This window comes from Panthera tigris, chromosome F3 (genome assembly GCF_018350195.1).
Source record: "Panthera tigris isolate Pti1 chromosome F3, P.tigris_Pti1_mat1.1, whole genome shotgun sequence".
Taxonomy (NCBI): domain Eukaryota; kingdom Metazoa; phylum Chordata; class Mammalia; order Carnivora; family Felidae; genus Panthera; species Panthera tigris.
The window spans coordinates 66,086,277-66,106,909 of NC_056678.1; the positions used below are offsets into that span (position 1 = coordinate 66,086,277).

At 43.7% G+C, this 20,633-nt stretch overlaps 2 protein-coding genes across 2 annotated transcripts; both read left to right on the forward strand.

The window, feature by feature from the left end:
* The first annotated feature begins 2,952 nt into the window (after positions 1-2,952).
* Positions 2,953-5,663, forward strand: LOC102949894 (olfactory receptor 10T2-like). Its single transcript, XM_007084272.2, has 2 exons — positions 2,953-3,013; positions 4,691-5,663. Exon 2 carries the CDS (start codon positions 4,719-4,721, stop codon positions 5,661-5,663), a length of 945 nt encoding a protein of 314 aa, XP_007084334.1. The 5' UTR covers positions 2,953-3,013; positions 4,691-4,718.
* A 12,530-nt stretch (positions 5,664-18,193) lies between these two features.
* On the forward strand, positions 18,194-19,409 carry LOC102956480 (olfactory receptor 10K2-like). The gene has a single exon (XM_007084287.2). The coding sequence runs from the start codon at positions 18,465-18,467 to the stop codon at positions 19,407-19,409; it is 945 nt and encodes a 314-aa protein (XP_007084349.2). The 5' UTR covers positions 18,194-18,464.
* Positions 19,410-20,633: the final 1,224 nt, after the last annotated feature.

Sequence of the window (20,633 nt, forward strand, 5' to 3'; positions counted from 1 at the left end):
AAGCTTTTTTTACTTTGCTTCAATTTACACTCGTCAGCTCAGCAGGACCACCGCGCTCTCCTTGGGTTCCTTCGGTAAATGCACATAATATGGTCTGAACGGATGAGCTCATTATTGAGCTAAATGCACTGATGAATGGATACCGATGCTTGCCTAGTAGATGCGCAGAAAGCTGCTCATAGTATCGGAGCTGCAGTATGGAAACGAGTGGAAAGAAAGCCTTGCTGGTACAGTCCTTCACCCCTCTCTCTCTAAGATGACCTATGAATTTAAACAATTCTTACCTTTTTTTAAATTTTTGTTTAATGTTTATTTATTTTTGAGAGAGGGAGAGACAGAGTGCAAGCTGGGGAGGGGCAGAGAGAGAGAGGGAGACAGAATCCGCAGCAGGCTCCAGGCTTCGAGCTGTCAGTACACAGCCCGACGCGGGGCTCGAACTCACGAACCGTGAGATCATGACCTGAGCCAAAGGTGGACGCTCAACCGACTGAGCCACCCAGGCCCCCCAAAACAATTCTTCCTTTTAAGTATGTGTGTTCTCCTCCTCAAAATTCAGATTAACACCAACAAGACTCTTATTTGGATTAGCCCGACTTCTTTCTTTCTTTTTTCATGTTTATTTAATTTTGAGAGAGAGTGCAAGCAGGGAGAGGGGGACAGAGAATCTGGAGCCGTCTCTGTGTTGACAGCAGTGAGCCCGTTGTGGGGCTCGAACCCATGAACCACAAAATCATGACCTGAGCTGAAGTCAGACGCTCAATCGACTGAGCCACCCAGGCACTCCTCTCATTTGTATTAACCCATAGCCCACATCTATCAATGAGAACCTCATATTTCTCAGAATTAAAAACTAAAACACGAGAGAGAAATCCATGATTTCTTCCCTCCTTAAATAGCACAAAAATCCTGAGTCCTTCAGAAAGAGATGTGTTGTCAGGGAGAGACGCGGAAGAGGAACGTGAGGAGTTGGAGACCCCAAGCATGAGTAAGGATCCAGTGCAGTGTCCTGAGAGCACCTCGGGCTTAGCCCTCTTTGCCTCACTTCTACATCTGCCCTTCTAAACACCAACCTCTTTTCAGACGCAGAGCTATAGCTCTAAACTTACTAAGAGTGATAGAGATCCCTGGAGCCAATTTCAAAAGGGTCCCAGCACCGACCCCAACGAGTCCTCATGCAGAGGATCCTCGGTACAATCCCGCGATAGGTGGCCTGTAAACCACCACCATCGTGGACTCCGCCATTCCCTACTTTGTGAAGCCCTCCCCACCGGAACAGTCGAAACAATCACCGGAGTGCCTGGAACGACATCAGTACTCAATGCGTAAGGATTAAAGCAACGAACTGATGGATGGGTAAAAGGATGTCCGCATCCACTCATGTATTTGAAAAGATTGATCTAGCAGAGGAGTGTTGCAAAGGTTAGAATTTCCGCCCCTTTGGGCTGCAGGCGTAGCTGAGATGCTCTGAAGCAGCAGAGACACAGGAACAATTATCTGGTTTGTTCAACTAGCATCCTTGAAGGAGGAAGAAACCATATGAGATTTGTCAAGGATGGCCTTTATGTAACCCCTTAAAGCAGTTCATCTCTATCTAGACTCTACAAGGCCAGTGATTAAGAGAGTTACAGTTCATTACTTCATTCAGCAAGTGGAACCTTGAGCCAAAACGAATGACCTATGGGGGGGGGGGGAATCATAAGATTCAGAGCTCTCCATCCTTTACACAGATCAAGTCAAGCACAGAATGTGTTTGATTTTTTTTCTCAAGGTTTTAATGCCCACGTTCCCCAAACTACCTCTCCCCCGAGGCCTCACTCCCTAGAGTACCTGCTCTACCTTTCTAAGACCCAGGGATTTCACTGGGGTGTCTGCCATCGGGCACACAGAGCTGGTGAAGTCAAGGCTGTCCGCTTGGCTCCTGCCCATCCAGCTCACAAAGCTGTCTTTCCTTTTTAAAGGCTTATAGCCCCGGACTGCCCGCAATCGATTCTGGGGGGAAAAATTCTGCGGGATGTGTTTACAGTTTACCTATTCGTCTCTCCGTTTATACTTTGCCAGGGTCTAGAAGGGAACCCGGGATTGGGCAGGAACCCTGCCTCTCAATGTAAGTGTTTCTCTTGCATTCGGGCTGCAGCACCAGCCTTTCCTCTGAGCGGCATCGTCCGTCAGTCACGCTACAAACGTCCTGGGCACCAAAGAAAGACTCAGAGGCAGCATAGCTGGTGGACACCATGCACAGGTGAAGTGGGTCAGAGCATCGGGATTCAGGGGGGAGATACAGGGACGAAGACAAAACGGGCCAGGGAACAGGTCCTGCCACCTGAACATGGAGAGAGCAGAGGGAGGGAAGCATTATGAATGTAAACCAGCAAACTTTCTAAAACAGACTGAAACCAAGATGTAGGAGGAAACATCCTGGATGACAGGACAGATCTACACTTTAGCTGATGGAAAGCATCGGTGGCACCGTAAAGGTGGGAGAACAAGAGGCGGGAGGGGGTGGGGGGCAGGCTGCCTTGAGGGGCTGCACAGAGTCAAGAACACGCTGATCTGTCTCCTCAGCCACCGGTACGTAAGCACACAGCACAGAGGAGATGGCAAACACAGGACCCAGGTTAATGACAGGACAGAGCCCTGGATGGGGGAGTTCACGATGTGTGACACACAGTCTCATTTTTGCTGAGAAACCACCTAGATCTTTACATGGTGCCTCTACGGGCTTCAGCTTCCTGACATGTCACGTAAGGCAGGTGGATTAGAGCGGACACTTCCTCAATATTCACTATGAGTCAGGGAATTGATTGTGACCATTTGGTGCTCACGTAACGGTTTCTGCCCTTATCACTGCCATTTCAGATGGAAGCCCGAGGCACGAAGACGTGATTTCCACGGAGTCACAAAGCCGGTCGGTGTCAGAGCCATGGTCTCAGCCTCACGGCCTACCTCCTGCGTCTCTTTGCTTCTGTTCCAACCAATGGTCCCAGAACAACTGACAGAGAAGTAGACGTGCACGGTAATCAAAGCCTTCATAGCCACTCAGAGAAGCCTTTCAGGAGATAAATATGAAGCAGGGGATGAGCGGCCGGGCTAAGTATTAACTGCGGGGGATAAAGGACGGTGGGAAAGGAAATGTGATGTTATTTGTAAAGACGGAGGGACAGAAGTTAGTGATGTGTGATGGCCGTGGGCCAGCCAGCTTGTCTTACAGTTGAGGCCAGAAGTGTGATCTAATGCTCAGGACCAAAGCAGCTGAGATGACGATCCAGACAGAGAATTCCAGAAACGACGTCAGGAGAAATAATTGAGAGAACTAGGAGTGTTAGTCAAGAGAATAATAAGACCCGGAAGAGGATTATGACGGCTCTGCTGAAGTAACTAAAGGGCTATCCTTGATGAAAACTGATTAAGCCCCTTGCAAGTGTCTGCAGAGGACACATCCAGACCCACAGGTGGCTGAGTCAAGGAGGAATATCTGGTTCATCTATGAATCCGGAGGTTCTCGACAATTAAGGCGCCTAGCGAGAGAGCAGCCTGCACTGTGGCCGTGGGCTTCTTATAACTGGACCTTGACTGTAGTGACAGGACATGCTTCCCAGATTTCCACAAAACATTCACAGAATTGCGTGCAAATTGACCAAGGAGGTTCCCGAGCTTTTTTTTTTTTTAATTTATTTTATATTTTTAGAGAGAGAGAGAGTGCGCAAGTGGAGGAGAGGGGCAGTGGGGGAGAGAGAGAGAGAGAGAGAGAGAGAGAGAGAGAGAAAATCTTAAGGAGGCTCCACGCTCAACACAGAGCCCAACTCAGGGCTCGATCTCACGACCCTGGGACCACGATCTGAGCCAAAATCAAGAGGCAGACAGACGCTCAACTGACTGAGCCCTCCCCCAGGTGCCCCCTGAGCTTTCTCTGACATAAAGATTGTCTGTCTGGTTGTCTCACGTTTCAGTACTATGTGCTCTTAGATCGAACGACAGGTCTATCCCCAAATAATGGTGAGAGTTGTTCTTAGAACATTCTGGAGGCAATAGAGACCAAGGCAGTGCTGGAGGAATGGAGGCTTCATCACCCTCTGTGCAGAGTATGAGCTGTATACTTAGGCTTTTAATCCCAAATTCCCATGCACTCATGACAAGGAAAACACCAGTATGTGGAATCATTCTAAGCCCATCCCAAAGGTTTCGCAGTTGATTATTTATCATCAATAAATCTCCACACTTCTAAATAAATAAGAAATATCGCATGTAAGCAAACAGTATTTGAGCTAAACATCTGAGGGACTGGACAGAACTGTTTTCATTGGTTTTTGGTTTTTTTCTGAATCAGGTTCTCATAAGATGATTCTTCAGGTAAGTGATTTTTTTCGAAGGCTATTGCTCTCATGTGGGTTAAGTAAATGGCTTAATCTTTTCCAGCCTCGATTTCTTCTTCCATAAAATGACAGGATTAGGTGAGATGAGCTCTCAATCATCACCTCTTGATTTAACACACTGTGTGTGAACCTTCAGATGTCCTTGAAGTGGGACATCTTAGGTCACTTCTCCTCACACCTCCTGCTTTCCCCGACCCCGTGATCAGTGTGATTAGGGTTTGTTACTCGTTTTTCCAAACTAGTGTTTTCAGCTTTGTGCAGAAACGCATCGTCTCTTTGGGGCATGTCTCTTTTGTTGGATTCTTTGTTTGCAATTTCAGGACGTCTGGATCAGATTCCCACTGACCAATGAAGAGACAGAACCAGAGCATGACCACCGAGTTCCTCCTCGTAGGCTTCTCAAATCAGGGGAATCTGCAGATCCTTCTCTTCTTCGTCTTCCTCCTGGTTTACCTGACCACTCTGATGGCCAATGCCACCATCATGATCGTCATTCGTCTGGACAGGACTCTGCACACCCCAATGTACTTCTTTCTCTTTGTCCTCTCCTGCTCTGAAACCTGCTACACCTTGGTCATTGTACCAAAAATGCTGACCAACCTGCTTTCCGCAAGCCAGACTATTTCTTTCTCCGGATGTGCTGCTCAGCTCTACTTCTTCGTGGGCTTTGCCTGTACCAACTGTTTTCTAATCGCTGTCATGGGCTATGATCGCTACGTTGCCATCTGCAACCCTCTCAACTACGCACTCGTTGTCGGCCGAGCCACCTGCGTTCAGCTGGTCCTCGCCTCCGGCTTCTGTGGCTTCCTCATCTCTGCGGTGGTCAATGCCTTGGTGTTTAGCGTGCCTTTCTGTGCCTCCCATCGGATCAACCACTTTTTCTGTGACATTTCCCCGGTCATAAAACTAGGCTGCACGGACACCAACCGAAAGGAGATGGTCATCTTCTTCCTCAGTATTCTGGTATTGCTGGTTCCCTCTGTGCTGATCTTCGTCTCCTACGTCCTGATCGTCTCCACCATCCTCAAGATGGCCTCGGCTGAGGGCCGGAAGAAGACCTTTGCCACCTGCGCCTCCCACCTCACGGTGGTCGTCGTCCACTACGGCTGCGCCTCCTTTATCTACCTGAGGCCCACGTCCCTGTACTCCTCAGATAAGGACCGGCTCGTGGCAGTGACCTACACTGTGATCACCCCACTGCTCAATCCTCTTGTGTACGCACTGAGAAATAAAGAAGTAAAGATGTCTCTGAGTAGAGTTCTCAGCAGGTACTCATTTCCCAAAACTGTATGAGTTGGTAAATCAGGAAAGTTATATCCGTGAAAGTGTCCTGGACAGAAATTTAACTTCATAAACAGATCCGTCACTCTCCTTGGTCAAACAAAACAAAACAGGAACAGATAAACCAAAAGACAAAAAAAGGAAGAAATGAAGACTTCAAGGTACCTTGATTCTTTATTGGAAAGTCCTTCTTCATGGTTAGCCTCTATCCACTGTGGAGGTTATGCCAGTCGGTCCCCAGAAAGTTATGTGAATATGGAAACTCTTAAGCACTCAAGTCATGCAATTTTTGTGCACTGGAAATGTCGGTTTTCTTGGCTTTGGACGGTTTTCTTGGTTTTTTTGGGCAAATGATACATTATCCTTCTGAGAATGCCCAGCCTTGTGATATTCTCCTCACACTGAAGGAACCAATGGCAAAGGTCTTTTAAGTTTCTGGATGCTTTTCTGTATATTTTGGGGTTTACAACAAAAAATTTATAGGTAAAAAGAAATGAATTCACTTATAGATAAATGAGAAAGGAATTCAAGTTCTAAAAGACCAATGGTAGAGTAGAAAACACAGCCTTTGGACTCACCAAATCCTGGATTTGAATCTTGATTTGGATAATTTTCCAGCTAAATGCCCTGAGGCAGGTTTAACCTCTCTTATGGTCGGTTATCCCCTGGGTAACATGAGACTCCTAGCACCTCTTCAGTGGGGCATTTTAAGAACTCAGTAAATTAAAAATGCAAAGCAATCCCATGCTTGTCTGATAGAAGGCATGGGTATTCACATTTTTCCTTCCCTTTCACCTCTCCTTCCTTTTCCTTTCTTACTTCCATAAACTATGATTGTACTAAATGTCAGATACAGTGGGAATTTAAGTTGAACACTCAAAAGCTCTGTTGGGGCACCTGGGTGGCTCAGTCGGTTGAGTGTCCACTTCGGCTCAGGTCAGGTCACGGTCTTACGACTCGTGAGTTCAAGCCCTGAGTCGGGCTCTGTGCTGACAGCTCGGAGCCTGGAGCCTGCTTTGGGTTCTGTGTCTCCCTCTCTTTCTCTCTTTCTCTCTCTCTCTGCCCCTTCCCCACTCGCGCTCTGTCTCTTTGTCTCTCAAAAATGAAGAAACATTTAAAAAAAATTTTTTAAATGAAATGAAAGCTCTGTTGATGCACCTGCTACTGTGTGCAAAGCAGTAAAGTGTTGTGGGCAAAGAGTGAGGTGCACCCTTCTTTCCTTCATGTCCTATTATAGGAAGTGACCAACTTTCAGTCGCTTGTTTCGGTACCTCATACATATTCCACTGAATTTACTGTGGTTTTGGTTGAAGGCGAGTTTCAATAAAACAAGTGAATTTTAATAATTTCACAAATTTTCACTTCTCAGCCTTTCACTTGAGCACACACTAGGCTTTCAAAAATGTTTATTCAATTAATAAATGATAGTAAGAGGCAGGTCGTTGAGGTCTTCTAATTTACCTGTAAATATAAATAATCGCATCACTGAATGGATTTTTTTCTGGATCTTCAGTAGTACCTTTACTATTGATTTAATGAGATACTGAATAAAGATTCATTATATACGATCGACCCAGAATGTGTTTTCTACTTTCATTCATTTATCAAACAATGAGTTATTTGGCATCTGCCACTCAATAGGCACAGTGAGGGTAATCAAGACAGAGAGGTGAGAAACATTGTAGACAAAAAAAAAAGAGAATTACAGCGCGGTGCGATAATTACTTGGGATGCAGTGCCTGCATATGTGTGAAGATCTAACTCAATCTCGGAGAAATAAAAATACAAATAATAATAAGATCTAACTCAATCTTGGAGTAAGTACTATTGAAATTGAGGCCTGAACAATAAGTAAAAACTAAGGAAATGAAGAGTAGCAGCGAGTGTTTTGGGCAGGTGCACAGACTCAGAGAAGGATTGTATAGCTTAGATGAGTACATTTATGTGTTCCGTGTGCCAGAAATAGACCTCCAAGGTGACAAACCGAGGTGACAAAAATAAGGCAGAAACGGAATCCTATTAGGAAGGACTTTGCAGATTAAATTAAGGCAGCCATATTGAACCCAATTATATGAACAAATGGGGTTTATCCAAAGGTTGCTTGACTTAACATACTTTACATTTCAAAATGACGACATTCATACCAAAAAAGGACCAACAGAATGGTAGATTTATTGATTAAATTAGATAGGTATACAGAACAGATAGGAGTAGATACAGGATATAAATTGTATATATGTAATTTTTTGTGTTTGTCAAGGCAATTCTGTATATAATTTATTTTAAAATGTGATTTGCATATTTATGATATAATTGGATAGATGCAGAAAAATTCAATAACATTTAACACGTAATTATAAATAAAAATATATAAAACTAAAAACAGACTTTCTTGATCTGATAGAGTATGTTTAAAAATTGATAGCAAATTTCATTTTTAATGATGAAAGAGGAGGAAATGTGCCTTTGATTTCACAAATAAAACAACAACGTCCACTCTCTCTACTTCTATTCAATACTGTACTAGAGGTCTTTCCTAGTGTAAGGGAAACAAAATAATAGTAGTTTGAAATGAAGAAATTAAAGTGTGCGTCGAAAATATTCTTAGGAACATAGAAATTGCATAAGAATATACAGATGAAAATGAGAATAAATGAACCTATTTACAAGGTTACCTGCTACCAAGTCAATCATACAAAAAAATAATAATTGTATTTCTCTGAATCAGCAGAAAAGAAAACCCCTATGTCTAGGAATATGAAATACAGAAATGCAAAAGAACAAAAAGTCGAAGCAATCGTTAAAAAGCACCGGTCTAGAAGACTTACATTTCCAACGAACAAACCTATATAATAATGTTGCAGTGATAAAGATAGTCTAACGCTGGTGCAAAAACACATGCCTTGAACAATGGAAGAGAAAAGATCACTCAGAAATAAGCCAATATCTATATATTCATCCCATGATGTCAAGGGTGCTATGGCAAAAGTTCAAGTGCATCCTCTCATATCTGGAATGAAAGATGATCTTTGCGAAAATAGTGCAGGAGCGGTGGATAGCCGCAGAAAAAGAGAATCTAACTGTGTCGCGTATCGTACACAAAGTCAATTCCACATGCGTATTAGAAGTAAGTGTTTAAGGTTAAGAGGTACATTTTCTAGACTATTTAAAAATATATTTATATTTAAAAATACATTTATGATCTTGTGGGTGGGAGAGGGTGAACGGGATGAGCGAAAGGGGTGAAGCGGGGTGAGAGGTATGGCAGGGTCAAGAGAGACAGGAAGCCGGCAGGGGTGTTCCCTTTTGTCGTCCCTCACTCCCAGGCCCTGAATAGGTAGTTGAGTGTGAACTGCCCAGGGCGAGGGTCTGGGCAGTCTTAGTCCAGACTCGTGACCCAGGTGGGCTGAGGCGAAGAAAATACAGTTCCGCTTTTCATTTAGGCTCCAACTCTGAGGTTTTAGGTGTGATATGGTCGCATCGTTTTAAAGACCTTCTTCCATTCTGCTTAGATGTCCAGTAATTAATTATGGCTTTGTTAATATGATCAGTACCTCCATGTTGGAAACCACAGGGCTCATGTGTTTCATGTCTTGTGAATAACATGATGCTTAGTTATTTTCATCGTCTCTTGAGTGACCCAGTGTAAACTTTGGTGCTTAATTCTGAAACCAAACTTAATACATATATGTGGCCTCAGTGTATACATTTCTGTGCCCTCCTTTAAAATGAGTCCTTAATGACTCCCTCTCGCCAATTCACTTTATTAATGTGTTATTATTTTACTCTTGCCCTAATTTCTTATATGTTAATATAGCTATGCCTGCCTGAATAGCACATACTTAAGTCATCTCAACTCCATCCGGGAATGTGACAAGGTCTTATAATTTAAGATCTTTGGGTTATAAATAAAAAGTAATCCAACTCAAACTAATATTAATGGAAAATAAACCTATTGGCTCAGGTAAGTTGAAAAGCCCGGTGTCGCAATGCTTTCGGGCACAGGCTGGCGCAGAGTTCCAGAAGGTCGTCCTCAAACTGTCTTCAAGATGTGTCTCAGAGCTCTGCTTCTTCAGACGTGGCTTCATTTTTAGCCTAAACTCAAGTCTCCCGACACCTCCAGCTCATAGTTCCCCACAGGAACTTTAAAATGAAGCGAATGAATGAAAGTGAGGCCAAAATTTGAAAAACTAAAGGTAGTAACAGTGGCCATTAAAATATCTTGTCTGGAGAAATGTCTATTCAGGTCCTTGACCCATTTTTTAATGAAGTTATTTGGCTTTTGGTTTTTTTTTGCTTTTGAGTTGTAGGAGTTCTTTATGCATTTTGATTAATCGCTTATCAGATACATTGTTTGCAAAAATTTTCTCCTACTCTGTAAATCGTCCTTTGGTGCTGTGGATTGTTTCTTTGCTGTGCAGAAGCTTTTTAGTTTGATATATCTGATTTTTGTTTTTGCTGCTTGTGCTTTTGGTGTCATACCCAAAAAATTATTGCCAAGATCAATACCAAGATAATATTCTCCCCGTTTTCTTTGAGAAGTTTAGAGTTTCAGGTTTTGTGTTTACGTTTTGAATCCATTTTGAGTTGGTCAATGTGTGTGGTGTTATATATGGGTTCAATTTCATTCTTTCATATATAGATAGCCAGTTTTTCTCAACACCATTTTTTTTAATGTTTATTTATTTTTGAGACAGAGAGAGACAGAGCATGAACAGGGGAGGGGCAGAGAGAGAGGGAGACACAGAATAGGAAGCAGGCTCCAGGCTCTGAGCCATCAGCCCAGAGCCTGACGCGGGGCTCAAACTCACAGACCGCTAGATTGTGACCTGAGCCGAAGTCGGACGCTCAACCGACTGAGCCACCCAGGCGCCCCTCAACACCATTTTTTAAAGTTTATTTATTTATTTGGAGGAGGGGGCAGAGAAAGGAGAGAAATAATCCCAAGCAGGCTAGGCACCATCAGTGTGGAGCCCAACATGAGGCTCAAACCCATGAACCGTGAAATCATGACCTGAGCCAAAGTTAAGAGTTAGATGCTTAACCGACTGAGCCACCCAGGGGCCCCTCCTAACACCATTTTTTGAAGAGACTATCCTTTTCCCATTTTGAAGATACACAAAAAAGTCAATAGGTGTATGAAAAATTGCTCAACATTACTAATCATCAGGGAAATGCAAATTAAAAGCATGATGAGATATCACCTCACACCTAAACTAAATGTCTAAAAGAATGAATTTTACCAAAAAGACAAAAGATAAGTATTGGCAAGGATGTGGAGAAAAAGGAACTCTGGTACACTGTTGGCAAGATGTTACTTGGTATAGCCATTGCAAAAAGCAGAATAGAGGTTCCTCAAAAAATTAAAAACAGAGCAATCCTATGGTCCAGCAATCCCGCTTCTGAGTATTTATCCAAAGGAATCAAACTCGGGATATTAAAGAGATACTGCCCTCCCATATGCATTGCAGCACTATTCATAAGAATCAAGATATGAAAACTAAAGGTCCACATGGAAGGAGGAATGGATAAAGCAAATATAGCATATATGTACAATGGAATATTATTCAGCCTTAAAAAGGAAGGAAATCCTGTCATTTGCAACAACCCAGATGGGCCTAGAGGACATTATGGTAAGCGAAATCAACCAGTCACGGAAGGACGAATGCCGTATAATTTCCTTATAAGGGAGCCTAAAGTAGTCAAACTCATAGAAGAGAGTAGAGAACGAACGGATGCTAGCCAGGGGCAAGGGGGAGGAGGAAAAGCGGAGATGTTGCCCAAAGGGTAAAAAAGTTCAGTTATGCAAGATGAGTTCCGGACGTCTACCAAGCCACACAGTGCTACAACTCACAATACTATATTGATACTTAAAGCTGGCTCAGAGGCTAGACCTTATGTTAGCTGTTTTTACCATGAAATGATGATGACGACGACGACGACGATAATAATAGTGACGGGAGGAAATTCGGGAGCTGAAGGTCTACCGCCTTGGTGGTGGTGATGGTTTCACCGATGGGTACTTATCCCCAAAGTCATTGAGGTGTCCACATTAAATATATACAGCTTTTCACATGTCAATAATACGTTGATAAAGTAGTTTCTTCAAAGTCATGGAAATGTACAGTAAGGCATCGATAACCAAAAAAGTTCAGCATTCAAATTCAGAGATACTGAATTCCACTTTTCTTACTTCCTACTTCTTCCTGGGCATTATTTCTTGTTCCCAGCTATTTCTTGCCCTCCCTGTTGTCCTCCGTATCCTTATTTCCTCGTCTACCGGATACTCGATGGGTCCTGCTCTGTGCCGTGTCATTGTTTGGGGTTTCCAACATCCATCCACATGTGGTTGGAAAGTGAGGCTGAACTCACCCTCATTCCCAGCATGGCCACAAGGCTGCGGGAAACCAGAGATTTGGGACATCAGAAAATACTTCTAGGTATGTTTGTGTAAACGGAGAAGTCGTTGTGTCATTGGGGTAGCACTTTCTGTGACCATCGGTTCACCCAACACTCAGCACATATTGCTTCAATATCCCCTACGTACAACAGTGCGCTATATCAGTTTCTGGGTTATGGAGGAGAGAGGCAGGAAATAGGAACGTGGTTGGAGGGGTGAAACGCATCTCCTCTCAGCTCACTCCCACCAGGGCCTTCACTATAAAAAGCAACATTGCTCAATCCACCCTCTCAGCCTGACAGGGAAAGACTTCCCTAATTTTAAGTACAAAAGCACATTTTAGGCAAAACAAACATGTTTTATAATGTACCTGTCATCATGGATTCTCTGCATAAATTTCCCCTTTGCCCTTTCAGTAATGTGCAAAATGAAGAAACCAACTTAAAATTAGTCAAATTTTCTAAAATGCTGCATGCTGCATCTGTGAGTGGCCGGGAGCCTCCTGTTCCCCAAGCCCTAATGCCTGGCCCCAATTTTGAGCAATTTGGCATTTAGTGACTTGCCTCTATTTTCCACAATCAACTCATCCGTTAATTGAACCCAGTGCAACGTCGCCATGACAACGACTCTGGCGTCAGGAGACCCAGTGAAGAGCAACCCGCTGCCAATAAATATAATGAAAGAGCCAACTCTTCAGTGGCCACCGTTCGATGTGGGTGTGGACTTTGGTCAAGTGGCACAAATGGCGGGAGGAAACTGGTTACATTTGGTCGGGGTCTAAGTCGCCAGACCATCTTCCCATCCCTGCCCCTGAGTAGAGATCAGTAGCCTCGGCCCCATTTTGACCTTTCCTCTTTCTCCACTTCACTTGGGTTCTGTCGCTGGCAGGCTCTGTGCCTCTCTTCCTCTGAGGAAGAGGGAAGGCAGACGGGAGCCCATCAACGAATAACAGACATCCTCTTGGACAGAACACCCATCACGCTGAGAAACCGGACAATGGACAGGAAGTGAGAGTAAGTGGGACCCATGGTTTTACATCTTAGGTAAGACACAGAGAAGGGCGATGGGCCCACGCTAGTGCAGTGCCAATAGAAACAGTCACTGTTGCAAGGAAGGATGTGAACTCCAAATAATGCTAACCAGGATGATTCAAGCCTTAAAATGAATTTCTGTAAAGCTATGCATGTACATTTTATAGATGTTCTAAATCGACTGACTCACTGGTGTTCCTAGATTTACACAGACACTGTCTCTGTGGTGATTTAATTCAGTAGGGCACTCAACAATATTTTAATCACACAATCTCTGTTCTTTACAGCAGGAACACTTAACAGGAGATCTACCCTCTTCATATATGTTACAAAGTCAGAGCCAGTCAGAAACACGGACCACAGCACAAGCTCCTGGAGACCAGGTGGGTCAGGAACAGAACACGGAACTAACTCTTATACACACAAATACACAAAGAGCAAGTTAGTACCTACATAATAAGCATGTTGAAGAGGCTTCATAACACTGTGAGAATCACATTCTGAAAGGCAAAAGACCTCTCTTCTGCTGCTAACACAGCCACTCAGGTGCCTTCTGGTCTTGGGGACTTTGCGGCATTCTCTGAAGCTCGATTCCTTCATCTCTCAGATGAGACGGCTGGTAGGGAGCTTCAAGATCCCCAGGGACTATGACATTTATGACTCTGACTTTCTGCAGATGCTCCTGGGTAAGAGACAGGGTTAATGCAGCATATCTTTCCCTCTCCCGTGAAGGGAAACCATCTTTAGCTATTAAATCTTTTCTGATGCCGGCGGAGTGGGCCAGGCAGTTATCAAAGTCATGGTCTCAAAACCATCTGCCCCATTTTGATGCTAAATGATAATTACAGAATAAATATCTGCATAATACTTAGCCACTGCAACAGTATTTTCTCGCTCAGTTTGGAGAAACCTTGAAAGGTAAGTTGGCTGATTGTCAGAGTGAACCCCATACAAAGATGAGTAAATTGATTCAGACACATCAAAGTCTCAAAGCTAATATATGGTGGGGTCAGGACTGGAGCCCACAGCAAAAGGGTAACAGAAATCCTGTCTTTAAGTACCTTCATATGGAAGGAGGGTGACACAATAGTGCTCTCCTGTTCTCACCAGCCCATGTGCGGGTGCACACACATACACACACACACAAGCACACATGTGCAATACCCCTACGCCAATCAGCAGATCTATAGCCTAGTGTTAGTTCTACTGGCTGTGTGAACTTGAGAGGTTTCCTCAAACTCTTTGCTTATCATTTATAATGGGGATGTTAAAAGTAATATCTACTCATGGGTTCCTTATGAATACCAAATAAGACTGCGTATATTTATATTATATATAAAACACTATTTGCACTCTAGAAGATGGGGAACATGTAAATGTTAGTTCATATTATATCGCTAAAAGATGGCTCTGAATTTTAGTTGATAAACTATTACCCAAATTATGTTCTATTTTTTTCTGCCTGGAAATGTGAGAAGGAATACTGTTGACTAATGATTGGGATGACGGTCCGCCAAGGAACTAACTGAAGTAGACTTTGGGTGGGGTTCATTTGTGACCCCATGGTGAAATTTATGGTACAGAAACAGAAGAAAAGCAGTGTCTCTTGCTTCACAGACCTGTATACACATATGCATTTCCTTTGGAAACAGGAAGTCTGCATCTGTTTATACAACAGAACGGCACACATTTGTTCAAAAATTCTAAAGGGCCAGTCAACATTAAGGGAAACATTCAGCTCAGTCACAGTGTTTACATGAGTAATGCCAGTAATGCCCATATTTTTATCAAAATGCTTACAGGTGATATTCAAATACAGTTTGTTCTTCAAAGCCTTCCAGAAATTGCTTTTTCCTCACTATTTTCAGGACATTTTGCTTGTACGTCTTTCATAATGTTTATGATGATCTGTCTTGTAATATGCCTGCTGTGTGATTCTCTCTTCCCAGAGAAAGGAACAATGACTTCATTCATGTTTACATTAAAAAATATTTTTTTTAATGTTTATTTATTTTTGAGAGAGAGTGAGCAGGAGAGGGGCAGAGAGAGATGGAGACAGAGTCAGAAACAGGCTCCAGGCTCTGAGCTGTCAGCACAGAGCCCGGCGCTGGGTTCAAACTCTTGAACCATGAGATCATGACCTGAGCCGAAGTCGGACGCTTAACTGACTGAGCCACCCAGGTGCGCCCCACATTCATATTTACATCTGCAGTGCTTAGGACATAATAGAAATCATGACATCATAAAACATGAGAATTATGGAACAATGTATTCCAGTCTTTAGGAGCTCAATAAATTGTTGACTTTAATACCTAGATACACAGTTATCTAAAAACATGTATAAGATGTGCATTATTGATAATCATTAAACATCCATAAGGAGAAATTCCTGAGTTTATATTCATATGTGACAAAGATTAACTACAATTTATCTTCTAAGCTGGTCTCATACTGCCCCCCAACAAAATAGAAAATTTAGGAAACCTCCTTTGCTTTCTACTAGGCGTAAATAACCCGCATGGATGACTCTGGCTACAGAGCACCCAGACGCCGAAGGGCTGGCATCATCCTTCAAGGTCTAGCCCTGGCTTCCTCCAGCACAGGGCAGGACTGCGTAGAAAACCAAATTACCTTCAGTCAGGCTTGGGGAACCTCAGGGGAATGATAATCCCTCTTTAATCGTCCCTCCCTTGGAAAGTATAGAAAAAGCAATGTCACCAACTTGCCATGAGTTAAATGCTCATGATCTCACTGATGAAAATATTTCTGGTCCCAACCCCCATCAAACAACCTTAAAGTAATGAAAGGGAAGTATTTGTTGAGCATTCCTATCTACTAAATTAGACCCTTTCATACACATAATTTCAATGAATGTTCACTGCAGCCCTGGGAGGCAGGAATCGCTTTTCTCACCGTACATGTGAGAAAATGAGACTTGGAGAATTTAAGATCTTGCCACTAGAATATGCCAGAGTCAGGATTAAAGTCCACAGCTGTTTAAGTTCCAAACACACTTTATTCCTACATTACTCAACTTTACATGTGCTTATAAGAGATCATACCCATGGAAATTCATTAGTAGCCCTGAGAATCCTGCAATTAGATAAGAGTATATTAGTAATAAATAAACCTTCTAATCAATAAGAACCCTTGTGTCAGGCATCGAACAAAGAACCAGGGGAATACGGTAGAGGAAGAGAAGGTCTGATGGGGGGGGGGGGGGGAAGGGTTACTATGGAAACAGGAAACTTCAGGGCAGGTCGGAAAACTGTGCTTCCTCGAACTATTTGTACATCTGGACAAAAATGATAGAAACTCATACTTCTCCAAGAATGCTGTAGTTCAACATTTCTGTTACAGATATAAAGAAACCCAGAAATAAGCACAAAAAATATTCTTTTCCAAGGATGTACAAAAGATTTGTCCCCTCGGTGCTTTCAGTCACAGGGGCGTATCTGTCATTTCAATCACTACATCATTTTATAACAATCTCTTCTTCTGCAAACGTCTCACCCTGAACCATGAGGTCTTGGACTGGATCTCATTCATATGTGTGTCCCACACAGCATCTGGTCATAATCACATTGCTTAACACTTGTTGTATAGCACCTGAAATTGTTGATTTGGGAGTTCTTGGGTAAGGTAGGGTACACTGCCATTAATCTTTATCCTATTAGTATTAGCTAAGATAATAATTTTGAATGATATGCTTCTTTAAGTGGGATAAACACAAGTCTACCTTATAATTCCCCTCCCATTTATTTACATTCCAGTATGCTCTAGAGAGTAACAAATGTCCAAGGGATTAATACATAGAATTCGAATGATGCTCTCTTCAGTACTATATTCCTATTGTAAACTGAGATTTCTCTTTTTGGCTTGAAAGATAAAACTTAGCTCCTGTAGCACAGAAATCCTTAGGCATTATTGGTCTTGTACAATCCTCATGCCCAGGGTGAAAGAATGGTGAGGATTCTTACTCTGCAAGTTCTAGGAAGGAAGGCTTTCTGACATCATGAGGTAAGTAACAACATGTCAAGTGAACTTTTTAATTTGTATGACTAGGAATTATTGAGAAGCTGTTAGGTACCTAATACAGTTCTAGATACTGAGGAGAATTCAGGTGAAAATACATACAATTTACATCATCCCCTCAAGGGTACAAAATCCAATGGAAAAGAGAGATGAGAAAAATGCAATACAATATTTCGAAAGTAAGTAAACAACAAATCAGATTGGCAATTAATGTCTTATATGAATTCTGAGACAGAAACATCTCCTTTATGGGGAGAGATCAAGAAAGTTCATGATTTGGCTGGGGCTTCAGAGTAATGGTAAAACATTTCTAAATTTAAAAAATGGATAACAAGTTAATATCAGCAAGGAATAGAGGCAGAGAAGACGCAACACGTCTGTACGATAGTGAGGCATCACATACAGAACCACAGATGATCACAAAAACATTTTGGTTTCCAAAACAAGGGGTTGGAGTACAAAGCCATGAGTAAAATTTTGAGGAGGGGAGCAACATGATACCATTTATATTTCAGAAGTTGTACTGGGCATCAGGGGCAAGACGGACCGGAGAGATGTGGGGTGGGATGGGAAGGATGGGCTCAATGGGGTATCTGTAGGCATTAAGAGAAGTGATGGAAATGGACAAGAGTCCCGAGGAAGATGGCCGTTCTCTCTGCAGGAGGAAGGACTCTGAGGTGGGCATTGGAGGATGCAGAGGTATATTCCATCCTGGAAAACTTGTTCCAGATTGGAGAACAGAATGAAGGCTTGGAAGCAAGAGTCCAAGTAATCAGAGTACAAGAAGGTGGAGGCAATGACCACACCAGAGAGTGTGGCCAATAGGGGGCGGGGAGAATGCAGGTGCAGGTCGTGGGGATGTGGGAGCTAAATGTCAGAGTGTAAAGAGAATGCTAAGGGGAAGATGCTGAGAGTCATAGACAAATTCACCTCTCCGTGTAGTGTGTTCAGATGATTCACTCTGCAACTGACGGTATGGGACAGGGTGGGGACAAGCAAGCCAATGGCAAGGTCTGTGGGATAAACAGAGCGCGGAGTTACGAATGTGCATAATAGCCACAACCTGCAAGAGAAGACGGAGGGAGAGCTGGGTCTGAGAAATGTCAAGAATGGTTTGCCTATGCTGTTAGGATGACTCTGGACACTCACCTGGTTGCCCACGTGGCTGATTTTAGGCACCCTTTTGTCTTAAAATTAAACCGCATGGAGGGGGAATCATGAATTTAGAGCACGGATCTTAACACCTGCTCTGTCGTGGCCAATTTCTTGTGATTCTACTTGTTTTCAGAGGTCTCTCTTGACACTATCTCCGCCTCTCTTGGATTGTCTCTGAATGATGTACCTTCCATGGAGCAGGGCAACGGGACCGTGGTGACAGAGTTCGTCTTCCTCGGCTTCTCTTCTCTGGCCGGGCTGCAGCGGCTGCTCTTTGTTGCCTTCCTGCCCCTCTACCTGTTCACTCTGGGCACCAATGCCATCATCGTTTCCACCATCGTGCTAGACAGAGCCCTTCACGCCCCCATGTACTTCTTCCTCGCTGTCCTCTCCTGCTCTGAGACCTGCTACACCTTCGTCATCGTACCCAAGATGCTGGTTGACCTCCTGGCCCAGAAGAAGACCATCTCCTTCCTGGGCTGTGCCATCCAGATGTTCACCTTCCTCTTCCTCGGCTGCTCTCACTCCTTCCTGCTGGCGGCCATGGGGTATGACCGCTACGTGGCCATCTGTAACCCTCTGCGCTACACGGAGCTCATGGGACACGGGGTGTGTGTGGGACTCGTGGCTGCTGCCTGTGCCTGTGGCTTTACTATTGCACAGATTATCACCTCCGTGGTATTCCACCTGCCCTTCCGCGCCTCCAACCAGCTCCATCATTTCTTCTGTGACATCGCCCCTGTCCTCACGGTGGCATCTCATCATACCTACCTGAGTCAGATTGTCATCATCATGCTCTGTGCACTGGTCCTGGTCATCCCCCTGTCACTGATTTTGGCGTCCTATATTCACATCATCTCTGCCATACTCCAGTTTCCTTCCACATTGGGCAGGTACAAAGCCTTCTCCACCTGTGCGTCCCACCTCATTGTTGTCACCATCCATTATGGCTGTGCCTCCTTTATCTACTTACGGCTCAAGTCCAACTACTCCTCAAGCCGAGATGCTCTCATATCAGTCTCCTACACCATCCTGACTCCCTTGTTCAATCCGCTGATTTACAGCTTGAGAAATAAGGAGTTCAAGTCAGCTCTTCGTAGAGCTGCGGGAAAAACCATTTCCCTGCCACGATGTTAACCGAGCTCCTGCTCTTCCCAAGCCATTAAAGCACAAGGCATACCAGGAAAAATTCCCAGAGCAGAAATGATTGAGCAAGTGAGCACAGTTTTCAAGAGCAGAGATCCTTTCCTTCATTTCCAAGTATAAAATTCAGAAAAACACATCTTCTTGCTGTGATCACATTAAATATTGCTCACTGAAGTTTTTTCAGCTGAGGGAAAAATAATAGATGGCGATTATAGGAAAACTTGGGTGTGTCCAGAACTCTAGGCTATGGCAAATACTGTCATTCAGTCTCAGCCAGATGAGAAGCCGACCTGAAAAATACTGCGTAGCCCTGGTTCTCTGTTTCAGGGACGCGGAAGTTCCTGTTTCCATATTTCTCCCTTTCTGGGTATTTCCTGAATTTCGGTTTTTCAATATCGGCAGACCACAATATTTCAATGAGGTAATGTTTGCACAACGAGCGGGACCATGTTCAGCGCCTAAGATGCATCCAACTAAAGTTCAAGCAAGAAAATTCTGCAAGAAGTGATCTGTTTCTGTGTTTCTGATGTATTATGGGAGCTGACTTTTTTCTAATTTTCTATGCACTGACACAAGCATAAACTTGGTTAATATCTCTTGAAGATACAGTCGGAAGCATGGGTTAAAGAGAACACCTAAAATGTCACAGTGTGGCCAACAAAAGGAGGCTAAGCTTCAACCTTTTTCACTAACTCTTCGGCAAATAGAAATCCCTGTGTAACGAGCAAACAGTTCCTGTTCTCCCTGAAGCTCAGGAGTCTGCATGTGCAATGGAGACCAGAACTTGCCTGGGACATTTTGGTTTGCTCTCCTTCCTGCAGGAGTGAGAGCAAACCGGGCTCTCGGCTCTGGGCAGAAAGCTGCCTTCTGGCTTTAGGTGTTGAGATGCACCTGTCAATAAAGGTCTTCTAACTGAGTTATCTGTTTCCGCATTTTTCCTTTTTCCTTCCACCAGATGCTCATCCATGACATATCCCTGCCTGGGCTTGAAGCAGGAGGGAGGGGACCCGGAAGTCTCATTTGCAGTTCCCGGTTTGTTGCGGGATGGTGAGCTTGCCCGCAGGGCTGTTAAGTCAACTTCACTTCTTCCATTTCTTGAGGGTGGGGCCTGAAAAGCACAGAGACTAAAGCGAAGTTCATTTCTTTGGCCATCAGGGTCTCTCTCCCTTGGGTCTGTTGTGCAGCCAAGGCCCAGCCTATCAAGTGACTCGCGAA